At 31.2% G+C, this 19,938-nt stretch overlaps 1 protein-coding gene across 2 annotated transcripts in view; it reads left to right on the forward strand.

Moving 5' to 3' along the window:
• The first annotated feature begins 17,656 nt into the window (after window positions 1–17,656).
• The window catches only part of LOC136984647 (regulation of nuclear pre-mRNA domain-containing protein 2-like), a 59,527-nt gene continuing 57,245 nt past the window's right edge, over window positions 17,657–19,938 (forward strand). The window contains exon 1 of one of the 2 annotated variants that reach the window (XM_067281728.1): window positions 17,657–17,835. Coding sequence is in view for 1 of the 2 variants with exons in the window: in XM_067281718.1 (XP_067137819.1) it covers window positions 17,709–17,715 (7 nt within the window). In the remaining variant the exon portion in view is untranslated. The remainder of the gene's footprint in view (window positions 17,836–19,938) is intronic. The other variant, XM_067281718.1, reaches the window with a different exon arrangement.

Genomic DNA, 19,938 nt, shown 5'->3' on the forward strand with positions numbered 1-19,938 from the left:
TAATAAAGTCAAGTTAAACGCTGTTATATCACTATAGTAGCATGTTTATACTGCTGTATACTATATTAGTTTGCTAGTCAACTAATATAGCAACCTACCTCAACAATCGAACCACTACATATATATATATATAAAGCATACTTAATGTTACTATAGTAACATACAACTTAATATAAGTCAAAGAATCTGATATATTTGTATTGAAGGACAAATTTTTCTAGCTAGTAACTGAAAAATAATGTCGATTTTTTTAAAATTAATATAGTAGAATTTGTTAATAAGTTTTAATTGTATAACAGACAAAAGTTAAAAATGAATTTTAGAGTAAAATTGTAAGCGGGGTGTCCATTGGTTCTTTTCATTTTCGGATCACGTTCCTTCTTCACTTAAGTGTCCATCCTCTTGAGATATTTATAAGATTCTCCCGTTTGACTTGGCGTGTGGTCTAGTGAATATTTCATATTAACTTCATCCAACGATCTTTCCACTTTCTTTCATATTTTTCCCCCCTTTTTTCTTGATCGGACATCGAAGCCATTTTAAAACATGATCATTTCTCCAACCTGCTGCAGCTTACTATATATATATATATATATATATATATATATATATATATATATATATATATACATATATATACATATACATATATACAAAAACGTGGTTTGTGTTACGACGAGTTAGAGAAAATCATTAAAAATAAAATAAAATTAATATTTTATACTATTTTTTTCTTAAAATTGGTTTTTATAACACTTAAAAGTAAGTGCTTTTATGTGTTTTCATGTAGGAGTAAGCGCTTTTAAGCTATAGAAATGTTAATTATATATTAAAATCACTTGAAAATTGAATAATTATTAAATTTTACGTGTATTTTTATACATAAATAGATATTCTTATGTGTAAAATATGTATATTAACACTTACACAACAACGTGTTTCGTGTTACTTCGAATTAGTCATACAATAATTTAATTTTAAATTTTTTAAATTAAATTTTCTGCATTTTTTTTATAAGTTTTATATTAAGTTTTTTTAGAATTGATTTTATGACACTTGAAGTAAGTGCTTTTAATTGTCGTCATGAAGGAGTGAGCGCTTCTAAGAGTTGTAGATGTTAATTATGCATTAAAATCACTAAAAAGCTGCTTAATTGTCGAATTTTGTGTGTATTTTTATACACAAATATGTATTTCACGTGTAAAATACACTTACTATAATCTATACAACAAAGTGGTTTGTGTTATTTCGAGTTAGAGAAAGGCATTAGAAAAAAATTAAAATTAAATTATTGTTTTAAATTTTCTGCATATTTCATAAATTAAAGTGATTTTTTTACAAATTTTACATTATATTTTTGTAATATTTTTGTTTTTTTTAAATAAAAATTGGTTTTACGACACTTAGAAGTAAGCGCTCCCGAGCGCTGTAGATGTTAATTATGCATTAAAATCGATTAAAAAAACAAAGCATATTTATTGAATTTTACGTATATTTTTATATAAAGATATGTATTTTTAAGTGTAAATATATAAATCAAATCGTTATTCTATTCAAAAATAATATAAGTATATTTTTTAATTTTACCTTAGAAGTCAATGGTAAATTTAACAATACTAAAAACTAAATTTCTATCCGATCCATATACATCGTTACACACAAAATCATCGAATTAATCGCGAAATAGCACGGTTATCCGACTTTTGGGCCACCCTTTACATGTACGTAAATTAACTACGAATAGCTTACATCATGAACGGATATTTAATTTAGGCTATAAGTTATTTAGCAGCATCGTTATGCAACTTCTATACATATACGGTAGCCGAAAAGACAGTTTACCATTCTACCGATTAAACTACTGTCTTATCAGAATAGCAATTTTACAAAACTTAATGAATTAATTTGCAGGAAGCAAGGGTTACTTTTGGGTAGTTTAGTAATAAGAATTTAAGGAATTATCAATGTATTTTCTAGAAAAAAATGTAATGAGATCAAGGAAATCCTTATTTTATTTCAAACAGGTAACATAATTATAAGTTTTTCTACAAATATATATATATATAATATAAATAATATATATATATATATTCTACAGATGTAGAATATAATATATATATATTAAGTTCATGTATACTGTTTTCATTTACTTACAGGAAATAAAATTACAGAGTGCTTTAGAATTTTATTGTATGAGATTGTAAAGAGGTTTTCAAATATATTGGGTTTTCTTTGAAAAATAAAAATCCACAGTTTTCTTGATCTGCACTTTTATATGTAACGAGATGTTATTGGAAAAAATACTGAATAGATGCATCAGGTAACAGAATTAAGTAAGCATTCTACGGGTTTTTATCAAAATAATTAATTATTTTATACAATTTACCCCTCAAATTAGTTTCAAAATTAATATTTCAAGCGTATAAAATAATAGAAATTAACTTTTCTGGTTAAAATGCCAAATTTATTGAGATATCTTACTCAAAAACCATAGCTAATTTAGCTCTCGACAGATTTAGTTGCAGCTTAAGAGGATGAAATTTTAAATGTTTATTAATTAAATTAAGAAATTTCATTATTCTAATGCTCAAATTTAAGAATAAAACTAGGTTTTGGAGTGTTAATTTACTTTTATGTAAATTAATTCAAGTGGAAAAATTTCATAACTATAATGTATTGCAGTATTGTTAATATAGTAGTAATTTGATAAGGAATTTATAAAGTTATAAGCATCAAGGAGTGTAATAATAAATAAAAATAAATAAAATATAAACTTATAAGGCTTAAATTACTCTTTTAACAATAGCAAGTTGAAGAATTACATCAGCAAAAATTTGTCCCTCTCTATCATCTCCAGCCATCAGAAATCAAAGTATCTTCCTTCTCCAATTATGTCATCAGGCCATTCACAGATACACAGGAATTATTTTCAGACAATTTTCTGATGACTGCGTTAAAATAGCGGCAGCAATTTTACGTCATCAAAGAATTGCCCCCTCCCCATCGTCAGCAATCGTTAGATACAAACGAAATCCCCTCCCCCATAAATTGCTGATGTAATACACGAATAGTCCCTATTTTCTTTTTTAAAAAAATCCCAATTTTAAAATGTTAATATTTTCATTCAAAGTCTCGATAATGAAGAAAAAATAAAATAAAATAAAAATAATAAATTTAATAACTGAAAAGTAATGTTTCATTTTTAAAAATGCTGAACCATTTATAGATAAAATAGAACTTCAAAGAAACCGTCCGTATCAAATATGTCTTGGTATTAACTTCTTAACGATCAATTTGCTTCCCTTTTATGGCTACGCAAATTCTTCCAACGTCTCTAATACTTTCATAGATTACATAAAGCAATGGTTCGATAAGTCTTTCCGGGTGTAAGAAGTACACCGGATCTGTAACTCCATCTAGTGTAAAGATACTGATCCAATTTTTATTCTTCTATCCATATCTCGAAGCGGAAAGATAAATTAGCGTTTTAAATAAATTTCAAATTATTATTTAAGTACATCGATTATATTAGGATATATAGGATCAAAGAAGCTACAAAACATTAAAAATCCTATGTTAAAATATAAATTCTATCGCAAGTTATTGAATTTTGAAACTGCTGATATATACTAATTTTATCGCGTGCTTTCATATTTTAAATTTTACAAATTTGAGTAATTTACGAATTTATTTAGTAATTATATTTTTATGTTCATGACAAACAAGGCTTTCAAATACATAAGGTTTCGTGTTAGAATTTAAATTCTATTATAAGTTATTGAATTTTGAAACTCCTTACTTATACAATATCAATTAATGGGTCAAGTGGTTTATATAAATTTTAATGAAATTGGATAACTTTGTGATTGACATGTCAACTAGGTTTCCATATAGATGACAAAAAATCCTCGAGAATATAAAAATATTTTACAAGTCAAAATGTAAATTTAATCATGACTGATTGAATTTTGAAATTATCAATCGATACGTATCTTAAAAATGGGTCAAATTATTCATGATATAAAAAATATATATTTTCTTGAATTTATAAAAATAATTCTGCATAAAATCTATTTTAAAAATAATTTCTAATGATATTTGTTCTTCTAAAATATTTTTTCACTGTTTAAAACTTTAGTTAAGTTTACATTTCACTTACTTAATAAGCTAAGATATTCTTTATCATTACTGGTGCAGCAGCCATTAAGAAAATGAAAACTTAAAAGGATAAGAAAGTACATGATTTATATATTTATTTCGGTGCAAATTATAAGTTTTATAGGTAAAACATTAGGAGAAAAGAAGACTTTCATATTAGCTGTTATCTACTTGATTGTCAATTAGGTGCGTTTAAGTAGAAGCTCCTAACAAAACGACATTAACACGAATTCACTTAACGACCCGCACTTCCTCTTTCAGTCACGAAAGCATCTTCTTCTCTGATGTCTGAAATTTGTTTGAGTAAAGAGGTCTTTGGAAAATGAAAGGGATGTCAAAGACATTAACAAACTCTTCTTTTTTCCTCTCTCTCTCTCTTTCTTTTATCTGAAAAAACACAGTTGATGCTGCAATTATTGTAGTAAGTAAACTTTGTCAATCTGTGCTTTTTGAAGAGCATTAATTAATTCAATGTCACGTTAATACATTTATGAGTTAAATTATAATTATTTATAACTGACAAAGCTTAGTTAAAGTGAATTTTTATGTTACAACCATTGGCATTCTATCTAGAAGGCGTCATCACTTTACTGAAGTAAACTTTGTCAACTTGTACCTTCTGAAGATCATTAATTAATTAATTAATTCTAAATCATGTTAGCACACATTATTAATTTAATTACAATTATTTGTAACATTTAAAAACGTATTTAAAATGAATTTATATATTATAAACATTAAAATTCCATGTAAGAAAGCATGGATAACATCATGTTATCTTATATAAATCAGTTGCTTAAGATGATAACTGAACTTTGATAATTCGAAATGAAGATGATTTAATTTTAAACAAGGATTTATCAAGTTTAACTCTTTAAATAAACAGAATAATAAATCTAGGAAAGTTAAAGTTTAAATTAACTAAATTCGAAAGTTATTGTCTGAAATTTAAAGGCCAAAGTTGATTACATATCTGAAGAGAAAATCAGTCGTCTAGATACATACAAAGTTTGATTTGGTCGAAATTTTCAGAAAATATTTGTTTAAAACTTTATATATCTAACATTACAGAAAAATATTAATTAAATTAATAAACTGTAAAATAATTTTTTAGTATTTAAATATTCCTTTTTAAAAATATTACAGTTAAATGAATTTAAGAACTATCCATTTAGGTCACTTTTTAAGTAAATTCTGCGTTAAAAAATTTAATTTAGCTTAAAACTTATAAACGATTTAAAGTATTATTTAAGCTGTATACATAAAAAAATTTAACGTAATTTTATAAAATTTTGAGTTATAATGTCTGGCATTTATAGGAGAAGTACATAAAATCATTTAATGATTGTCAAATTTTATGTGAAATTAATAAAAATTTTACTGTGTATATAGACTTTATACTAATTCAAACAGTAAAATTATTTTACTAAATTAAATAATAAATTCAATAAAATAATATATCGATACCTTAGTTTATTGTGAAAGTAATTTAATTATTGAATAAAAAAAAACAATATAGAAACTACAGATAAATTTAATTTTATTGCACTTTACAGAAATTAAAAGTATAATTTTACAGTTTTTAAACTTTATACAATTCTCAATTTACATTTTTATTCTTGTAATACAGTATAAAGTAATGAGACAATGTAAAGACATACAATTAAATCAATTTCACTATATAATTTTAATAAAACACTACAAAAACCCCATGTAATATACTTAACGTAATTGTTACAACAATCTACAAACACTAAAAAACAATTGTCAATACAAGAGGGGGAAAAAGGAAACAAACAATAGATATGCGGGAAAGTTGCAACCATTTAATAACCATTCACTTCCCCTTTTTAGTAATTCGTTTAACTTCCACTAAGGGAAAAAGATAAGAGTAGTCAATGCTAACTGCAACACTACCATTCCTCACATCACAATCCGCTTGGTTTGCTTTTGCTTGTAACTGCTGCATTATCCTATTGTTTACCCCTATGACATGCAGAGACATCTTATCGGTTACCCCACAGGGAACTGGACGGCCAGAAAGGATGAAAAGTAAGAAAAACGACATACGAAGACCATAAAAGAAAAAAGAGCTATTGTCCCGCTGTCGAGTAAGTTGACCAGATCTATCTTCCAATCAGTGAAAGTGAAAAGGGGTAAAGATAAAGGATGTATCTAAACACACTAGCTTGGCAAACAACTTTTTCGCCGATTCTAATAATTCTCATCCAATTTCTGACACTAATTAATTGATTTTAAAGCAGTCGCCATATTTTTTCTTTTTTTTTTTTTAACTTTTAAAAATGTTTATCGGATATGGCAACACTGAAACATTTTTTTTGAATTTTTTTTTATTTGCTGTGACGTTTTATGTATGTTTTAGCTTTAGGTGTCGCTATCGTAACGTGACGTATGAATTTATATGCGGAATATGATTACCGTTCTGTGTCACTGACTTCATTCCTGTGATAGGAGTCAATACTAGATTTAGAAAGTGAAACATCGATCTGATTTTCTTGCTATAAATATATAGCGAGTATATTTATTTTGTGTATATCTACACAGTCAATAAATTCTTTTTTTTAAATAATTGAAGAATATTTAAATTTGGGCAAAATTAGTGTCATGAGTTAGTAATGTATTATGAATACAGACATATTAAAAGATACTGCAGTCTTTTAGTATATTTGTACTCGCATTACCGTAAGTGTATTTGCATATTGCAATGCTACATAGTAGTAACGTTAAATACCACTACTGAAATATAGATTGCACGTAGCTAGAGAAGGGCTAGGGACAGCTGTCCATTCTTCCAAATGGCAAAAATTACCCTCCTTTCCTGAGGTAATTCGTACCATGACCCCCGGAAGTCTATCCCACAATTTGCTAGGGCCTCCCCTACTGTAGGTGGTCTAGCTACTCACACGGAAAATAGTCATTGTATCTCCTTATCTATTGTAGTACTTTAGAGGATATTATCACTACTGAAGTAGTAAACTATTTAATCTAATACTTAATCTACAATATTAAAATCCTGAAAATTAATCCTTTATAATAGTTTAGATGTCAGATTGTCAGAGGATAAGTTTTTTAATATTAGTACTGTCGTAAATACACAGTACTTACTGCAGTAGTATTTATTTTTGTACTGTAGTAGTAAAGTTGCAAATACTCTAATAGATTATTTACTTTATTAATAGTACTACTATAGTACTTATTTTAATATTTATATTTACAGTAAAGTACTACTTAAGTAGAACCATTAAAAAATTCTATAATATTTTAGAGAGTGAGTTATTCATTAAATAATTGCGAATGGGTCTACTCTATTTGTTTCTCTGTTACTACGTTGTCCTCTAAAATGTTCAATTTATGCACCTTCAATTTATGTTATAAAAAGACTACAGATGTAATCTGTAGTCTTTTTATAACAGGTGAAACGCATAACAAATCAAACAGCTAATTTAACAACATATAAGGAAATAATAATATATTTTTCTATAAAAATAATTTCATTAATTAACTTACTACTAGAGTAATTGTAAATAAGGGTATTGATACATCTATATAATATACACATAAGCAGCAACTATAATCTTAGATCATTATCATGTTAATTCAAGTCGAAATTAATCCGTGTTGGTTGGACGAGTTTCAAGGGAATTCAATCATTCTAACCAATTGATTTCTAGACACTAATTTATACGCTGCTACTCTTAATTAATAACTCTGTAATGCCAATCGACACAACACGTAAAGCTGCCACAAAATACATCCTTTCGCTTCTATGTTCTATATATGAATAATAACTTTAACCCATCGAGTTATATAACTGCATATCACCCAAACTAACATTTTAATACGTTATTCTAACATCAGCGCTGAACAGCCAAATGGAGAAGGTGGTTAATGCGTCAGACTGTCACTCTGATGGATCCTGGTTCGATTTGCAGGTAATTTTTTCGCTTGTGAATTGACCCAGACACTTGGATCCCGTCTCTACCCCCTATCTGACTAATTGTAAGCCTAGTCGGACCTGTTATAAATGTGAGAAAGGCCCAAGGTGCCCAAAAGTATTATCGTTACAACGGGGAAGAAACATTAGAATAGTAGATAAAGAATTGATATTTATTCGTTGGTTTATTGAATTTACAAAAATCTCTAACAATAAAATTACAAACCTTGTAAATTTACTGTACCAAGGATGGCTGAAACGTGTAAGTAGGACAAAATAATGGATTATTTTAGGTTTTAGTATTATTAATGAATTTAATCGAGAAATTTTTATTTATATATATTAATGTGTTATAAACCACCACTACCAACTACCAACTACTAACCAACTACCACTTAATATTTTTCTCTAGTTGGGAGAATATCTGTCCTCTTTATAACAAGATATTTTACTATACAGTGTTGCTAAAAAGTAGTAATTAACTGATCGTATCTGTTAAAAATTACTGATATAAGTCTATCCGGCCATTTATGATAAAATGATTTGTTTGAATTACGTGTGAGTTGTAAGAATTTCTTCACTGGTCTGTATTCTGTCTGTCTTAAAATTATTCAATAAAATAATAATTTAAAAAGTTATCAAAGTAGTTTTTTATGGAATTATACAGTTTAATATAAAAATTTGCATAGATTAATATTTAAAAAACATTCGTTTAAAAAGTCAATGAGGGTGAACAAAAAATCAAAGTTTAATCATGTGGCGCCATCTCTTGGAAGAAAAAGGAAAATTTTATTTAAAAAATTTGTGATATAAAAACATTTACTGAATTCTTATAAATGAGAAAACTGATATTTAATAAATTAATATTTGAATTTAAACTTTATAATTTAGTATCAAATTCTTTAATTCTCTACTGTTCTGGTAACAAAAAGGAACAGATGGATATAAGAGTAAATAACTAGTTCACGTGATTATGATCGTATTTCAAAGCTTTGGCTTTAGGTATTAATTAACAGAACAAAAGGTCCTTCACACAGGAGAATAACTTTAAATTATCGATTCATATTACACTACATATTCCATACTTTCAAAGAAAATATTTTCAAAAAATAAAGAGAATTTATAAAAAATTTAATCACTGTTTAATAATTTATGAAAAATGGCTGCTGTTTAGAGGTGGTCTTATTGGAGGTTCGACTGCATTAATATAGTCGAACCTCCAATAAGGCTACCTCTAAACAGTGGTCATTTTTCAGAAACGTTTTGAAAAAAAAATGTATACAAAATAACCTCCAAACAATATCCACTTTCGAACAACGGCCATCTTTTATGTTATCATCAGTGGCCGTTGCTTAGAAATTAACTGTATATTAAGTATTCTGTTTTCTTTTATTTAATGTAAATTTTAGAGCTGTACGAAATATCATTGGGTCGTACAAGCTATGCTGTGTAGATTTCTTATATGTTCAGTTATATAATTTAGCCCTACAACCTCTTTTACAGAGATCCCAACTTCTTTTGCAGAGATTGGTGGATGGCCGAGTTTTTAAGGCAGTGGTTTTTCAGCCGGGATGCCATGGCACACTAGTAACTGTGGCACCCACGGTAGGTGCTCACAGCACGACTTCTATGTCTATGGCCGTAGGCACTTCAGGGGTGCTGTTAATATAGTGCTGTATAGTAACATTTCTTATATGTATTACTAAAAGTACGCAAGTCGCAATAATTACATTGATAAAGAAATAGAGGTGCCGCAAGAAAAAAAAAACAGATTAAGGTGCCACTATTAATTAAAGAAAGGTTAAAAAACACCGGAGTTAAGATCGAAGCTCTGTGGGCCCGTGATCGGATCTGGTCAAGAAATGCCAGGAATTTTTCAAGATGTGTTCCAAATATGCTAGACTTCGTCCCTCAATACTCAGCCGTCCCATATGGGCTTGGAAAAACTCATAATGGACTCGATAAAAATATCCCCTTAGTTCTCGCAGGGCAGGAAAAATTTAAAAAACAAAGCACTTACAGTTTTGCTAATTATTTATGTTTTAGTTATTCTGAATTGATACATATTTGATTATCACAAAGGTTAATTTAAATATTTACAATAAAGCAATAATGGTTCAACGGTCTTTTTAATAAATAGAAAGCATGAGTACCAGAAAATATGATAGAGGGGTGCATTCGCCTCTGAACAAACTTGCAAGTGAAAGTACATGTTTGCCTAACATGGCTTCAACCGATTAGCTATCTTTACAGTCCATAGAACACAGATAAAACCTTGTAAATTATATGCAGACTTAACGTCAAAAGAGTTGAATGATTGATAGATTCTTAATCAATTTGAAGGCGGTAAATTGGTTGTAAACCAAATCAACAAAGTACTAATATTAATTATCAGACAAATGAGGTCAGAGCTGATAAAGAACTATCTCTTTTGTTACTCACGAAAATTGTTTGCAATCGAACCAACTCGGAAGATTAATTAACTTCTCTCGTTCTTAATAGTTTAGATGTTACTTTAACTTTCGATTGATTGCTTTGATAGAATTATTGAACATTCGATCAGTTATAATTGTTCTGTTACAGTAGCAAAATAATTGTTTAGGAACCGTTCAAGTATTACGTCAGCAATTGGTGGGGAGGAGATTCGATTGTATCCGGCGATTGCTGACGATGGAAAGAGGGAGGGCGATTCTTTGACTACGTAATATTGCACCCGTCCTCCTCTTTTTCTTCTCAGTCACCATGAAAATAATACCTGTGTATTTGCCAGCGGTTTAATCTTATGATCTGATGACATAATTAGGGGAGGGAGTGTTTTGATTTCTATTGATTGGTGAAATGATCTATGAGGAAATCAAAACAGGGCAAATTTTTAATGATAATTACATCATTAAAAATTTGAAGTCTAATGGTTGAGTCTACTTCTCTATGGGATCCAGGATCAAATCCGGACAAGCAACCACAGAATATATTGGGTAGTCTGTCCGAAATACTCGTAAAGCCCCATCCCTTACCATCCTGCCACCCGATTGTGGACGGGTGGTAAGAGGTGGGAACAGAAAAAGTAAGAAACAAATGTAATTACTCGTATGGCACCTTTATTGTAATTTCAATTTTAACAATTTTTTCTTAGTTTTGCTTTATCTAAGAAATTAATGAATGCAAAATCCAACATTTAGCCATGCTTTAGAATAATAAATCAAGTCTCTAATGATTTTATAGAGATACAACACTGTTCTAATGGACATAATGTGAAAAATCAATGCCAAATAGTTTATTGGTCTGCAAAAGTTGCAAGCGTGTATAATAAATAATTACTATATCTGTAAAGATTTAATGTTAGTCATAAAACGTGTTTGTTAATGGTGTCTAAATTATTCAGTGTGTAATTATTGTACGGTAACCAAATAAATCTAAAAAAAAACTATTTGTGGTAATGGGGCCCGACATGTCCAGGACAAACTCCTATGAAAATATCCCTAATTTTCGACTGTCCGGATTCAGTACCCATCTTCGAGAGGTAGGCTGACGACTTAACTGCTTCACCCGACCCTCGGTCCCTTAATTATACTTTAATATATGGCAATGACGGCCAGTTGAGCGAACGACTAAGGTAGCGCCCACCGCTTTGAAGGACCTCGGAACGAATCCAGACGGGTCGAAAAAACTCCAGGAATTATTTGGGGATAGTTTGTCTAGATATGTGGAGCTTTGCTTCTCGTCACCCGATTGCTCCCATTGCGAGCTTGGCCTAACACATAATGGACTTGCTAAAAAGGTCCTTTTAGTGCCCACAAGGTGAAAATAGATTTTAAAAAGTATACAGCATTGATACTAATGATTTTGGAATAAAATACAGTAATTTACATCTTTTAGCATAAATACATTTCTTAAAGAGTATGTGTATTTGCCAATTCCACCACGTTTATATATTTATGCTTTTAGATATCAACTTTTTAATCAGATTTTTACTAATAATGTCGTTTTTGCCTGCTCTTTGTAACTTTGGTTATATCCATACTTGGGAGGCAAATTTGTGAAAATTTCTGAGGCTCTATCCTGCACCTGCTAGTGGCCGAGTGAATAAAACCATTAAACACTGATAGTTCGCGCCTCGACAACGGGCTGGACACGTGGAGTTTTCTGGGTTTTCTTCATGTTAATAACATTTAAATGAGCTAGTTTCTCATAAAAGATCACCCATATGTCGTGTTGTCTTATACGAATAAAACAAAAACCTCTATCATGTAGTAGAAGCAGGATCCTCCAGAATACCGTTTGTTTTTGTGTTTTGGGTACAATATCAAGCAATGTACTGTACATTTAATGTTTTACGACAATAAATACTGTAATGCAATTACTGTATTTGAAGGTAAATTAATCTATTTAAAATTTAGGCCACATACCTAGTTTCGTGGCGCTACAATCGATAGTTGACGTAGTGATTTCCAGTTACATTGTGAGTTTATTTTTGTGTATTATACTCTGTAGTATGAACAACGTACACGTACAAGTTTACTGTTTCGAATAATTACGTTCCGGGTAAACGAGTTTCCACTGTATATCGTTGCTTATCCAGAAATAACACTTAATTTTATAACTGAAATGAAATGTAAAAATTTCTAAGAGTTATTTTTTAATTATGGACATAATGAATTTTTAGAGGGTTTTGAACTATCATTAAACGCCATTGTTAGTATTAATCCTTGTGTATTGATTATTCCTAGTTTTTTAAAAACTCTTTTCGCCCTGTGGGAACAAACAGAGCTTTTTTAGCAAGCCAATTAAAAGTTGGGCCATGCTCATAAAGTGGTAGGCTACCACCGTAACCGCTCGGCCATCCGGCCATGATTATTCTCACTAACTTAGCTCTTTGTAGCACGCTTGCTTTTTCAGAGCTAACAGATCCATACGATACGAACCATAATGTAAGGTTTTACGAGAGATCAATCATAGTGTTCACGCATTACAAACTAAACCTTACAATTTCATATTATCAGACTTATTCATCAAAGAAATGTACCGCAATGCCCATACCCTTCTCATTAAAGGAGGAAGGTGATGAATCACAATATCTATATTTTTCATATTAATGTTTTAAAACAACTTAAATACATGTTAAGTAATTGACAGATTTCTGACTAAAGTAGTTACTTCTAACAAGAGGCTTCTCCAAGGAGAACTGCTAAGTCCAATTCTATTTAGCTTGTTTGTAAATAATTTGCTAACTTACCCTCTCCTATTTAGCCCATTTTCGGTTAGGACCATGATCTTATTATGGCAACTAATTGTGGTTCTGGTTCATCTTCTACCGATCCAGTCTCTCGGAACTTTTGCAAATGCCACAGGGTTTGTATGGGGGTATCGTTGATTAAAATCATTTTCAATGTCATTTGAACTCCCCTTTCCACATAACAGAATGATCTGGGTTCGTTTTTCCTAGATTCATTTTTTTAAAAATAACTTTACGCAGGTTAAAGTTAGGCAGAGAATAAGTGCACCATTGCATTTCTCTCGAAATTCTAGCCTCATTTTATGTATCGCATGACCCTATTACTATTTAAACACTTTGAGGTGAATTCAAAATGGCAGCCGTTCGATTGACACTTATAAAGCTGATTTCCATTGACATAACATATTTATAACATGGCAAAATTTCCGTGCCCAACTCAGTGTGATTTTATAAGGCAGTTAAGCAATTTTTCACTCATACTGTATTTAATGTATTGTATTTTTTAATTAAAATATTAGTTTATCATTAAATTAATTAATCAATTAATATTTAAATTTATACATAAAGTTATGTTTTTAAAATGTACTGAAATAAAAAATGTTACATTTTACAACAACAGATGGCAGCATGAACATGCAAAATCTGGATAAACGCATTTTAATTTTAGATTCGACATATTTAGTCCCGTTGTTACTATATCTCACTCCCTGTGCTACCGTGTTATTTTATAATATCCATGTCAATACAATGCATTTATGTTGCTGTATATTTTATATTTTACACGTATAAATCATTTATTGTCGTTTATAATCTACTTAATATTTTACAGTTGTATTTTAAAACGGTTTTTATACTTCATGTTTTTAAAAGGAATAAAATAGGCAAGAATAGGGATGTACCCTATTCTTGCCTATGGCATTATTCCTGTAAAGTTCCTAATAAAAAATAAAGAAAGTCCTTTAGGATGCATTCTCCTTGATAGCCGCTCGTATTTTGCTGTCTTATTAATCAAATAAACAAATACAGTGTATTGTAATGTTCGAAAATGTGAAGATGGATGGTCTAATTTATAACGAAAAACTAATAATAGACGACGCTTTTAGTCCACAACTATAAATTAGAGTTAGATAACCTAATAAATAGGATTTAACAATATGGAGAGCTTATCACACCAAGGCCGACGGAAAGAATAACCAGATCTTTTACAAAAAAGTTAGTCTTTAATAATCACATTTCAAATTTAGGTAAGGATGCATTTCGTGTACAAGGACCCCTCATCAGCTTGCAAACACGTGGCGCCAACATAATAATTATAACACTAATAGTTAACCAATTTCTGTCGGCCTTGGTGTGATAAGTCCTCCATATTGTTAAATCCTATTTATTAGGTTATCTAACTCTATCTAACAAAAAACTAGTTAACGTTATAATTTATGCTTGGTGATAAGGTGAATGTTATTTAGGTAGGATAAGATATACAAGTAATTAGTAATACTAAAATTAAAAATGTAAATTCTATACAATAAAAAGGACAAAATATGGCAGCGACCTGTTTGGCATGCTCCAACATATTTAGACATGGCGCCTTGATGTTAGAATAAATTTGGACACTTATTTTAACTAAATTTTTAAAATATGTTCAAGAACATTTAGAAGAGTGTTTATGTAAATAAAAACTGATCGTTTTTTCTAAACTCTTTTAAGCTCGTTTCCCATACACTAGGCGTAACATAAAGTTTGAATACTTATTACCTTAAGGCGTCAGCCTGCCGCACTAGGGGACCTGGGATCAGTGGCGTAGCGTAGTGGGGGCGGCAGGGGCGGCCCGCCCCGGGCGGCACTTTTAGGGAGCGGCATTTTTTTACAATAAATAATAATAATATCTTGTAAAAATTTGAACCATTTCATTTCATCTTTTTGTCGCACCTACGATTCGGACCGACTGAAATGAGCACGGAGTTTTTCATTACTTATTCTGTGACGTAAATGAAGAATCCCCCTTCTTTCAATGAATGTATAATAATGACATCTTGCTCATTGTAGCGACTGACAACACCGTCTGTACTGACTTGTAAGGATTCCCCGTATTTTATTTAAGGGGGCGAAATTTTCCTCCGCCCCGGGCGGCTGACACCCACGCTACGCCACTGCCTGGGATTAAAACCAGGCAACCAACTCCTTGAATTTTTCGTGGACAATATGTTTCGGATACGACGGGCTCCATTTCTCACCACCACCATTGTGAACCACGCCAAACACGCACGGAAAAAGGCTCTTCTGACAGCCAGACGGCCGAGTGTTTAAGGTGGCCACTACCATTCTGGGGAAGCCGAATCGCATTCGAACGGGAAAATCCTAGCAATTTTTCGAGGAAAGTCCGTTCGAATATGTTCTTCACCATTTGGAATTTTCACCACCCCGTTGAGAGTATGGCCGAACCCATAATGGGCTTGCTAAAAAGACCTTGTCAGTGCCTATAGGATGAAAAGAGTTAAAAAGAAAAACCACCACATTGAAGCTGGCCTGAAATGGGTTTCAGTATGAGGAATGGAAACTATAATAGAATTAATAGCTAAGCTAGGTTCCAGGTTAACTGTTGCTATTGTAAGCAGCAATATATAATTTAAAATTTTTAATATGTCTTCTTATATCTTGACTGTTCATACTTGTTCATACTTAATATCCTATTTTGAGTTTTTGACGTTTGGTCTTGTTCAATCCGGCTGCTAGTGACTACATAAAGAGATCTAGAAATTACTTCGTAAACAAAACTCCAACCCAACACCTAGCAAGGCAATGATACTCTTCCTCGTTGATGATCATAGTCGTCATCTTCATACATTTATGTGTGCATGTCTTCTAGCTTTATATTCAAGATCCAACTATTTAGGGAAGGGAACGGATTATTTGTCAAATCTGTAACAAAATTCAGTGCGTTACCAAAATACGTACTCTTAAACTTTATAAAACTTCAAGAGCTCAATCAAATACCACGCATTGCAGGACAAACAATTTAAATTCGCTGGACTCTACAAGAACCTTACCGTTGAATAAGAACTAGTATGCCATCTCCTCTACAATTCTGAATTTGGGCATATTTCTGTAGAGTATTTTTATCACCATAACATTCACATTTTCCACAAATTGCGTTTTTCTGACTAGCAGATTTCGAACTGCTCCACTGCGGAGAACTTGTAGAGTAACGACTAATTCATGAGTATTATCCTTTAACTCTAATATTATGTCTATTGCTATGGCCACTGCCAAAAATCATATCAATAATATCCATAAGAGACGAGAATCCGTCTAATTTAAAAAGTAATGGAGCCGATTCCAACCAACGTCGTTGTTGCGAAAGAACTCTACTGTGAACAATTTGACGATTTAAACACCAAGATTAAAGAACTTCATCCATAAATTGACAGTATTTGAAAATATTAATACATCTAAGGCATATTTATTAAAAACTTGCAAATATCTGGCCGGATGGCCAAGATAGCTAAGGAGTGTCAGTAAACCTCTACGGGATTCGAGATCGAATCCAGGCGAGCAACCACAGGAGGCATTTGAGGGCAGTATGTTTCCGATATGTCTAGCTCCACCCCTCACTACTGTTCGCTCTCCATGTGAGCCTGGCCGAACCTACACCGAACACGAAGAAAAGTCCATCTTAGTGCCTACAGGGCGGAAATTAAACATTAATATTTTAACGGCTGGACAGTCACGCGGTAAAGTTGGCAGCTTACAGCGCTGAGAAACCGGGAAACGAATCCGAACAGGCCGAAAACAAAAATTTTTCGGAAGCAAAGTTTATCCGGATACATCTCGCCACCCGATCGCCTCGTGCAAACCTGGACGAACCCATCGCTAAAGAAACAAGGTCCACTTACTGCCTACAAGGGAGAGTAAGTTTTTTTTAAAAACTCTTTTCGCCTTGTGGACATTAAGAGGATCTCTTTTAGCAAGCCCATTATAGTTTCGGCCAGGCCCACAATGAGACAGCCGGGTGGTGGGAAACGGGGCCCGATATATCCGGACGGACATCCCGAAAAATTCCCGGCGATTTATCGACCCGTCCGAATTCGAACCCGGCTCCCCTAAAGCGGTAGGCTGCCACCTTAACCGCTCGGCCATCCGACCAAAGGAGAAAGAGTTAAAAAAGAAATTAATTTGTTTCCGTTAATTCAAAATTAAACATTAGTAAATTAATATTTAAAATAATTAATTATAAATAACTGTAATAAAATATTTAAGATTACAAATATATATATATATATATTTAAAATATCGCAGATCTGGCAACACTTAGACGTAGCGAGTATGTTGCGATTCTATAGCTGTGGATAAAACAAAATTAACGATATGAAACGTGAGTTATTTGTGCTTTAAATGTCAGAAAAGGTCGAAAAGGATGTTTATGGCGTTATAAGCATCATTTGATACCATATTAAGATGCAAGAGGTTTATGAATAAGTTAACCTTGATGTAGGTGAGTTGCATGTTTATATCTGTACAACAAAGTCCAAGTTTTGGAGGCAACCTTAAAATACTCATCATTATAAACATAAAAATAAGGAATTATGCACGTTTATGCACCATTACCTTACATTTTACATACAGAATTACAAACTTCACGTTTATAATAAACTGTCATTACATATATCAATACAAATGAAATGTCTTGTGTATTGTTTATACAGTTAATCACATATATTTACATGTATACATAATATTCAACTGCAAGAATATGTAGTTAATTAAAATACTTGCATACACGATTGTGTTAACAGGATTATTGATATATTTATTGTATAAAGTGAGAAAATATATCACACTCTTTATTATTTCATAATGCGATTGGTGATTTATGAGATGACATTTTGAAATTATGCTTTTGTTATATTGTTTTTCTGAAGATATGAAAATCGTGTTTCGAATTTAAAAGAAAGGGCAGTGTAACAAAATATAGAAATTGGAGGGAATGTCAGAAAATAAATTCATGCCTCAGCAAAAAGTTTTAGAAACAAAAACATTTTAAACCTAATTTAACGAACATTCGATAAATACCGGTAGAACAGAACAAAATATAAAACTTAAATATGACAGATATAATATAAAATAACAAAAATAATGTAATATGATATAAAAATTAGTAACAAACATTTAACAAAATAAATAATAATGTAAAAGTACTCCCCATTAAAGGAATCGAGTTAGAGCCAGTACAGAGATAGTCCACATCCCCGTAATTAATGCAGGTGGAAGGTCTATTGGCTTTAAATATTTCTAAGGTCTCTAAATGCCTAAGTGTGCTGAAGTCCTTTGCTGGTCTGACGATTGTAGTCTTCCCACTTAACTGTATTTCTTGTTGGGTATTATATGTCGTGTTTCAAAGTTTTGTATCGATGGTATACTCGTGTTCTTTAAGTCTCTGCTGTAATTTTGTTTAGATCTGACGTATGCTAGTATCCTGTTAAACCATGGGTCCTCTATTGGGATTGAATGAGTTCCAGAGGAATCTGGTATCCTTCCAGGTGCGGGATGAGCAAGTTTTATGAGTAAAAGATTCTAAAATACGTGTGGGGGACTGTATAGTTACAAAGATTCCTCTGGAATTCATTCAATCCCAATAGAGGACCCATGGTTTAACAGGATACTAGCATACGTCAGATCTAAACAAAATTACAACAGAGACTTAAAGAACACGAGTATACCATCGATACAAAACTTTGAAACACGACATATGATACCCAACAAGAAATACAGTTAAGTGGGAAGACTACAATCGTCAGACCAGCAAAGGACTTCAGCACACTTAGGCATTTAGAGACCTTAGAAATATTTAAAGCCAATAGACCTTCCACCTGCATTAATTACGGGGATGTGGACTATCTCTGTACTGGCTCTAACTCGATTCCTTTAATGGGGAGTACTTTTACATTATTATTTATTTTGTTAAATGTTTGTTACTAACTTTTATATCATATTACATTATTTTTGTTATTTTATATTATATCTGTCATATTTAAGTTTTATATTTTGTTCTGTTCTACTGGTATTTATCGAATGTTCTTTTTATACAAGTATGTTCTATTTTGGAATACTCAACTGATGAAGACCCGTTAAATTAGGTTTAAAATGTTTTTGTTTCTAAAACTTTTTGCTGGAGTTGATTTCTATGGTATGAATTTATATTTTAATAAAAAGGCAGTTCTTTAATTGCATATACTGTGTTTGAGCCACTTTTGACCTTTCTCCCATCTTTGCTATAATGTACAGTACATTGATGTATCATTCCCAGAACAATTGTAGTTCTGAATGAGATGGTTGGGACCTTACCATACTTTAGGAGTAAAAAAGTTCTTCAAATATTTTATAACTGATAGTTTTTTCATAGTTAATCACACAAATTTCCATGTACTGTACATATAACTGCAAGAACATACACTTTGTTAAAATTCTTACTTGTACAATTGTAGTAATAGGATTAATGATATATTTTACTGTATAAAGAGAGGAAAATATATTCATATCTTTGTTACTTCACAAAGGGGTTACTGATTTATGAGATGACATTTTGAAATTATGCTTT

This window comes from Centruroides vittatus, unplaced genomic scaffold (genome assembly GCF_030686945.1).
Source record: "Centruroides vittatus isolate TY-2023 unplaced genomic scaffold, ASM3068694v2 contig_120, whole genome shotgun sequence".
Taxonomy (NCBI): Eukaryota; Metazoa; Arthropoda; class Arachnida; order Scorpiones; family Buthidae; genus Centruroides; species Centruroides vittatus.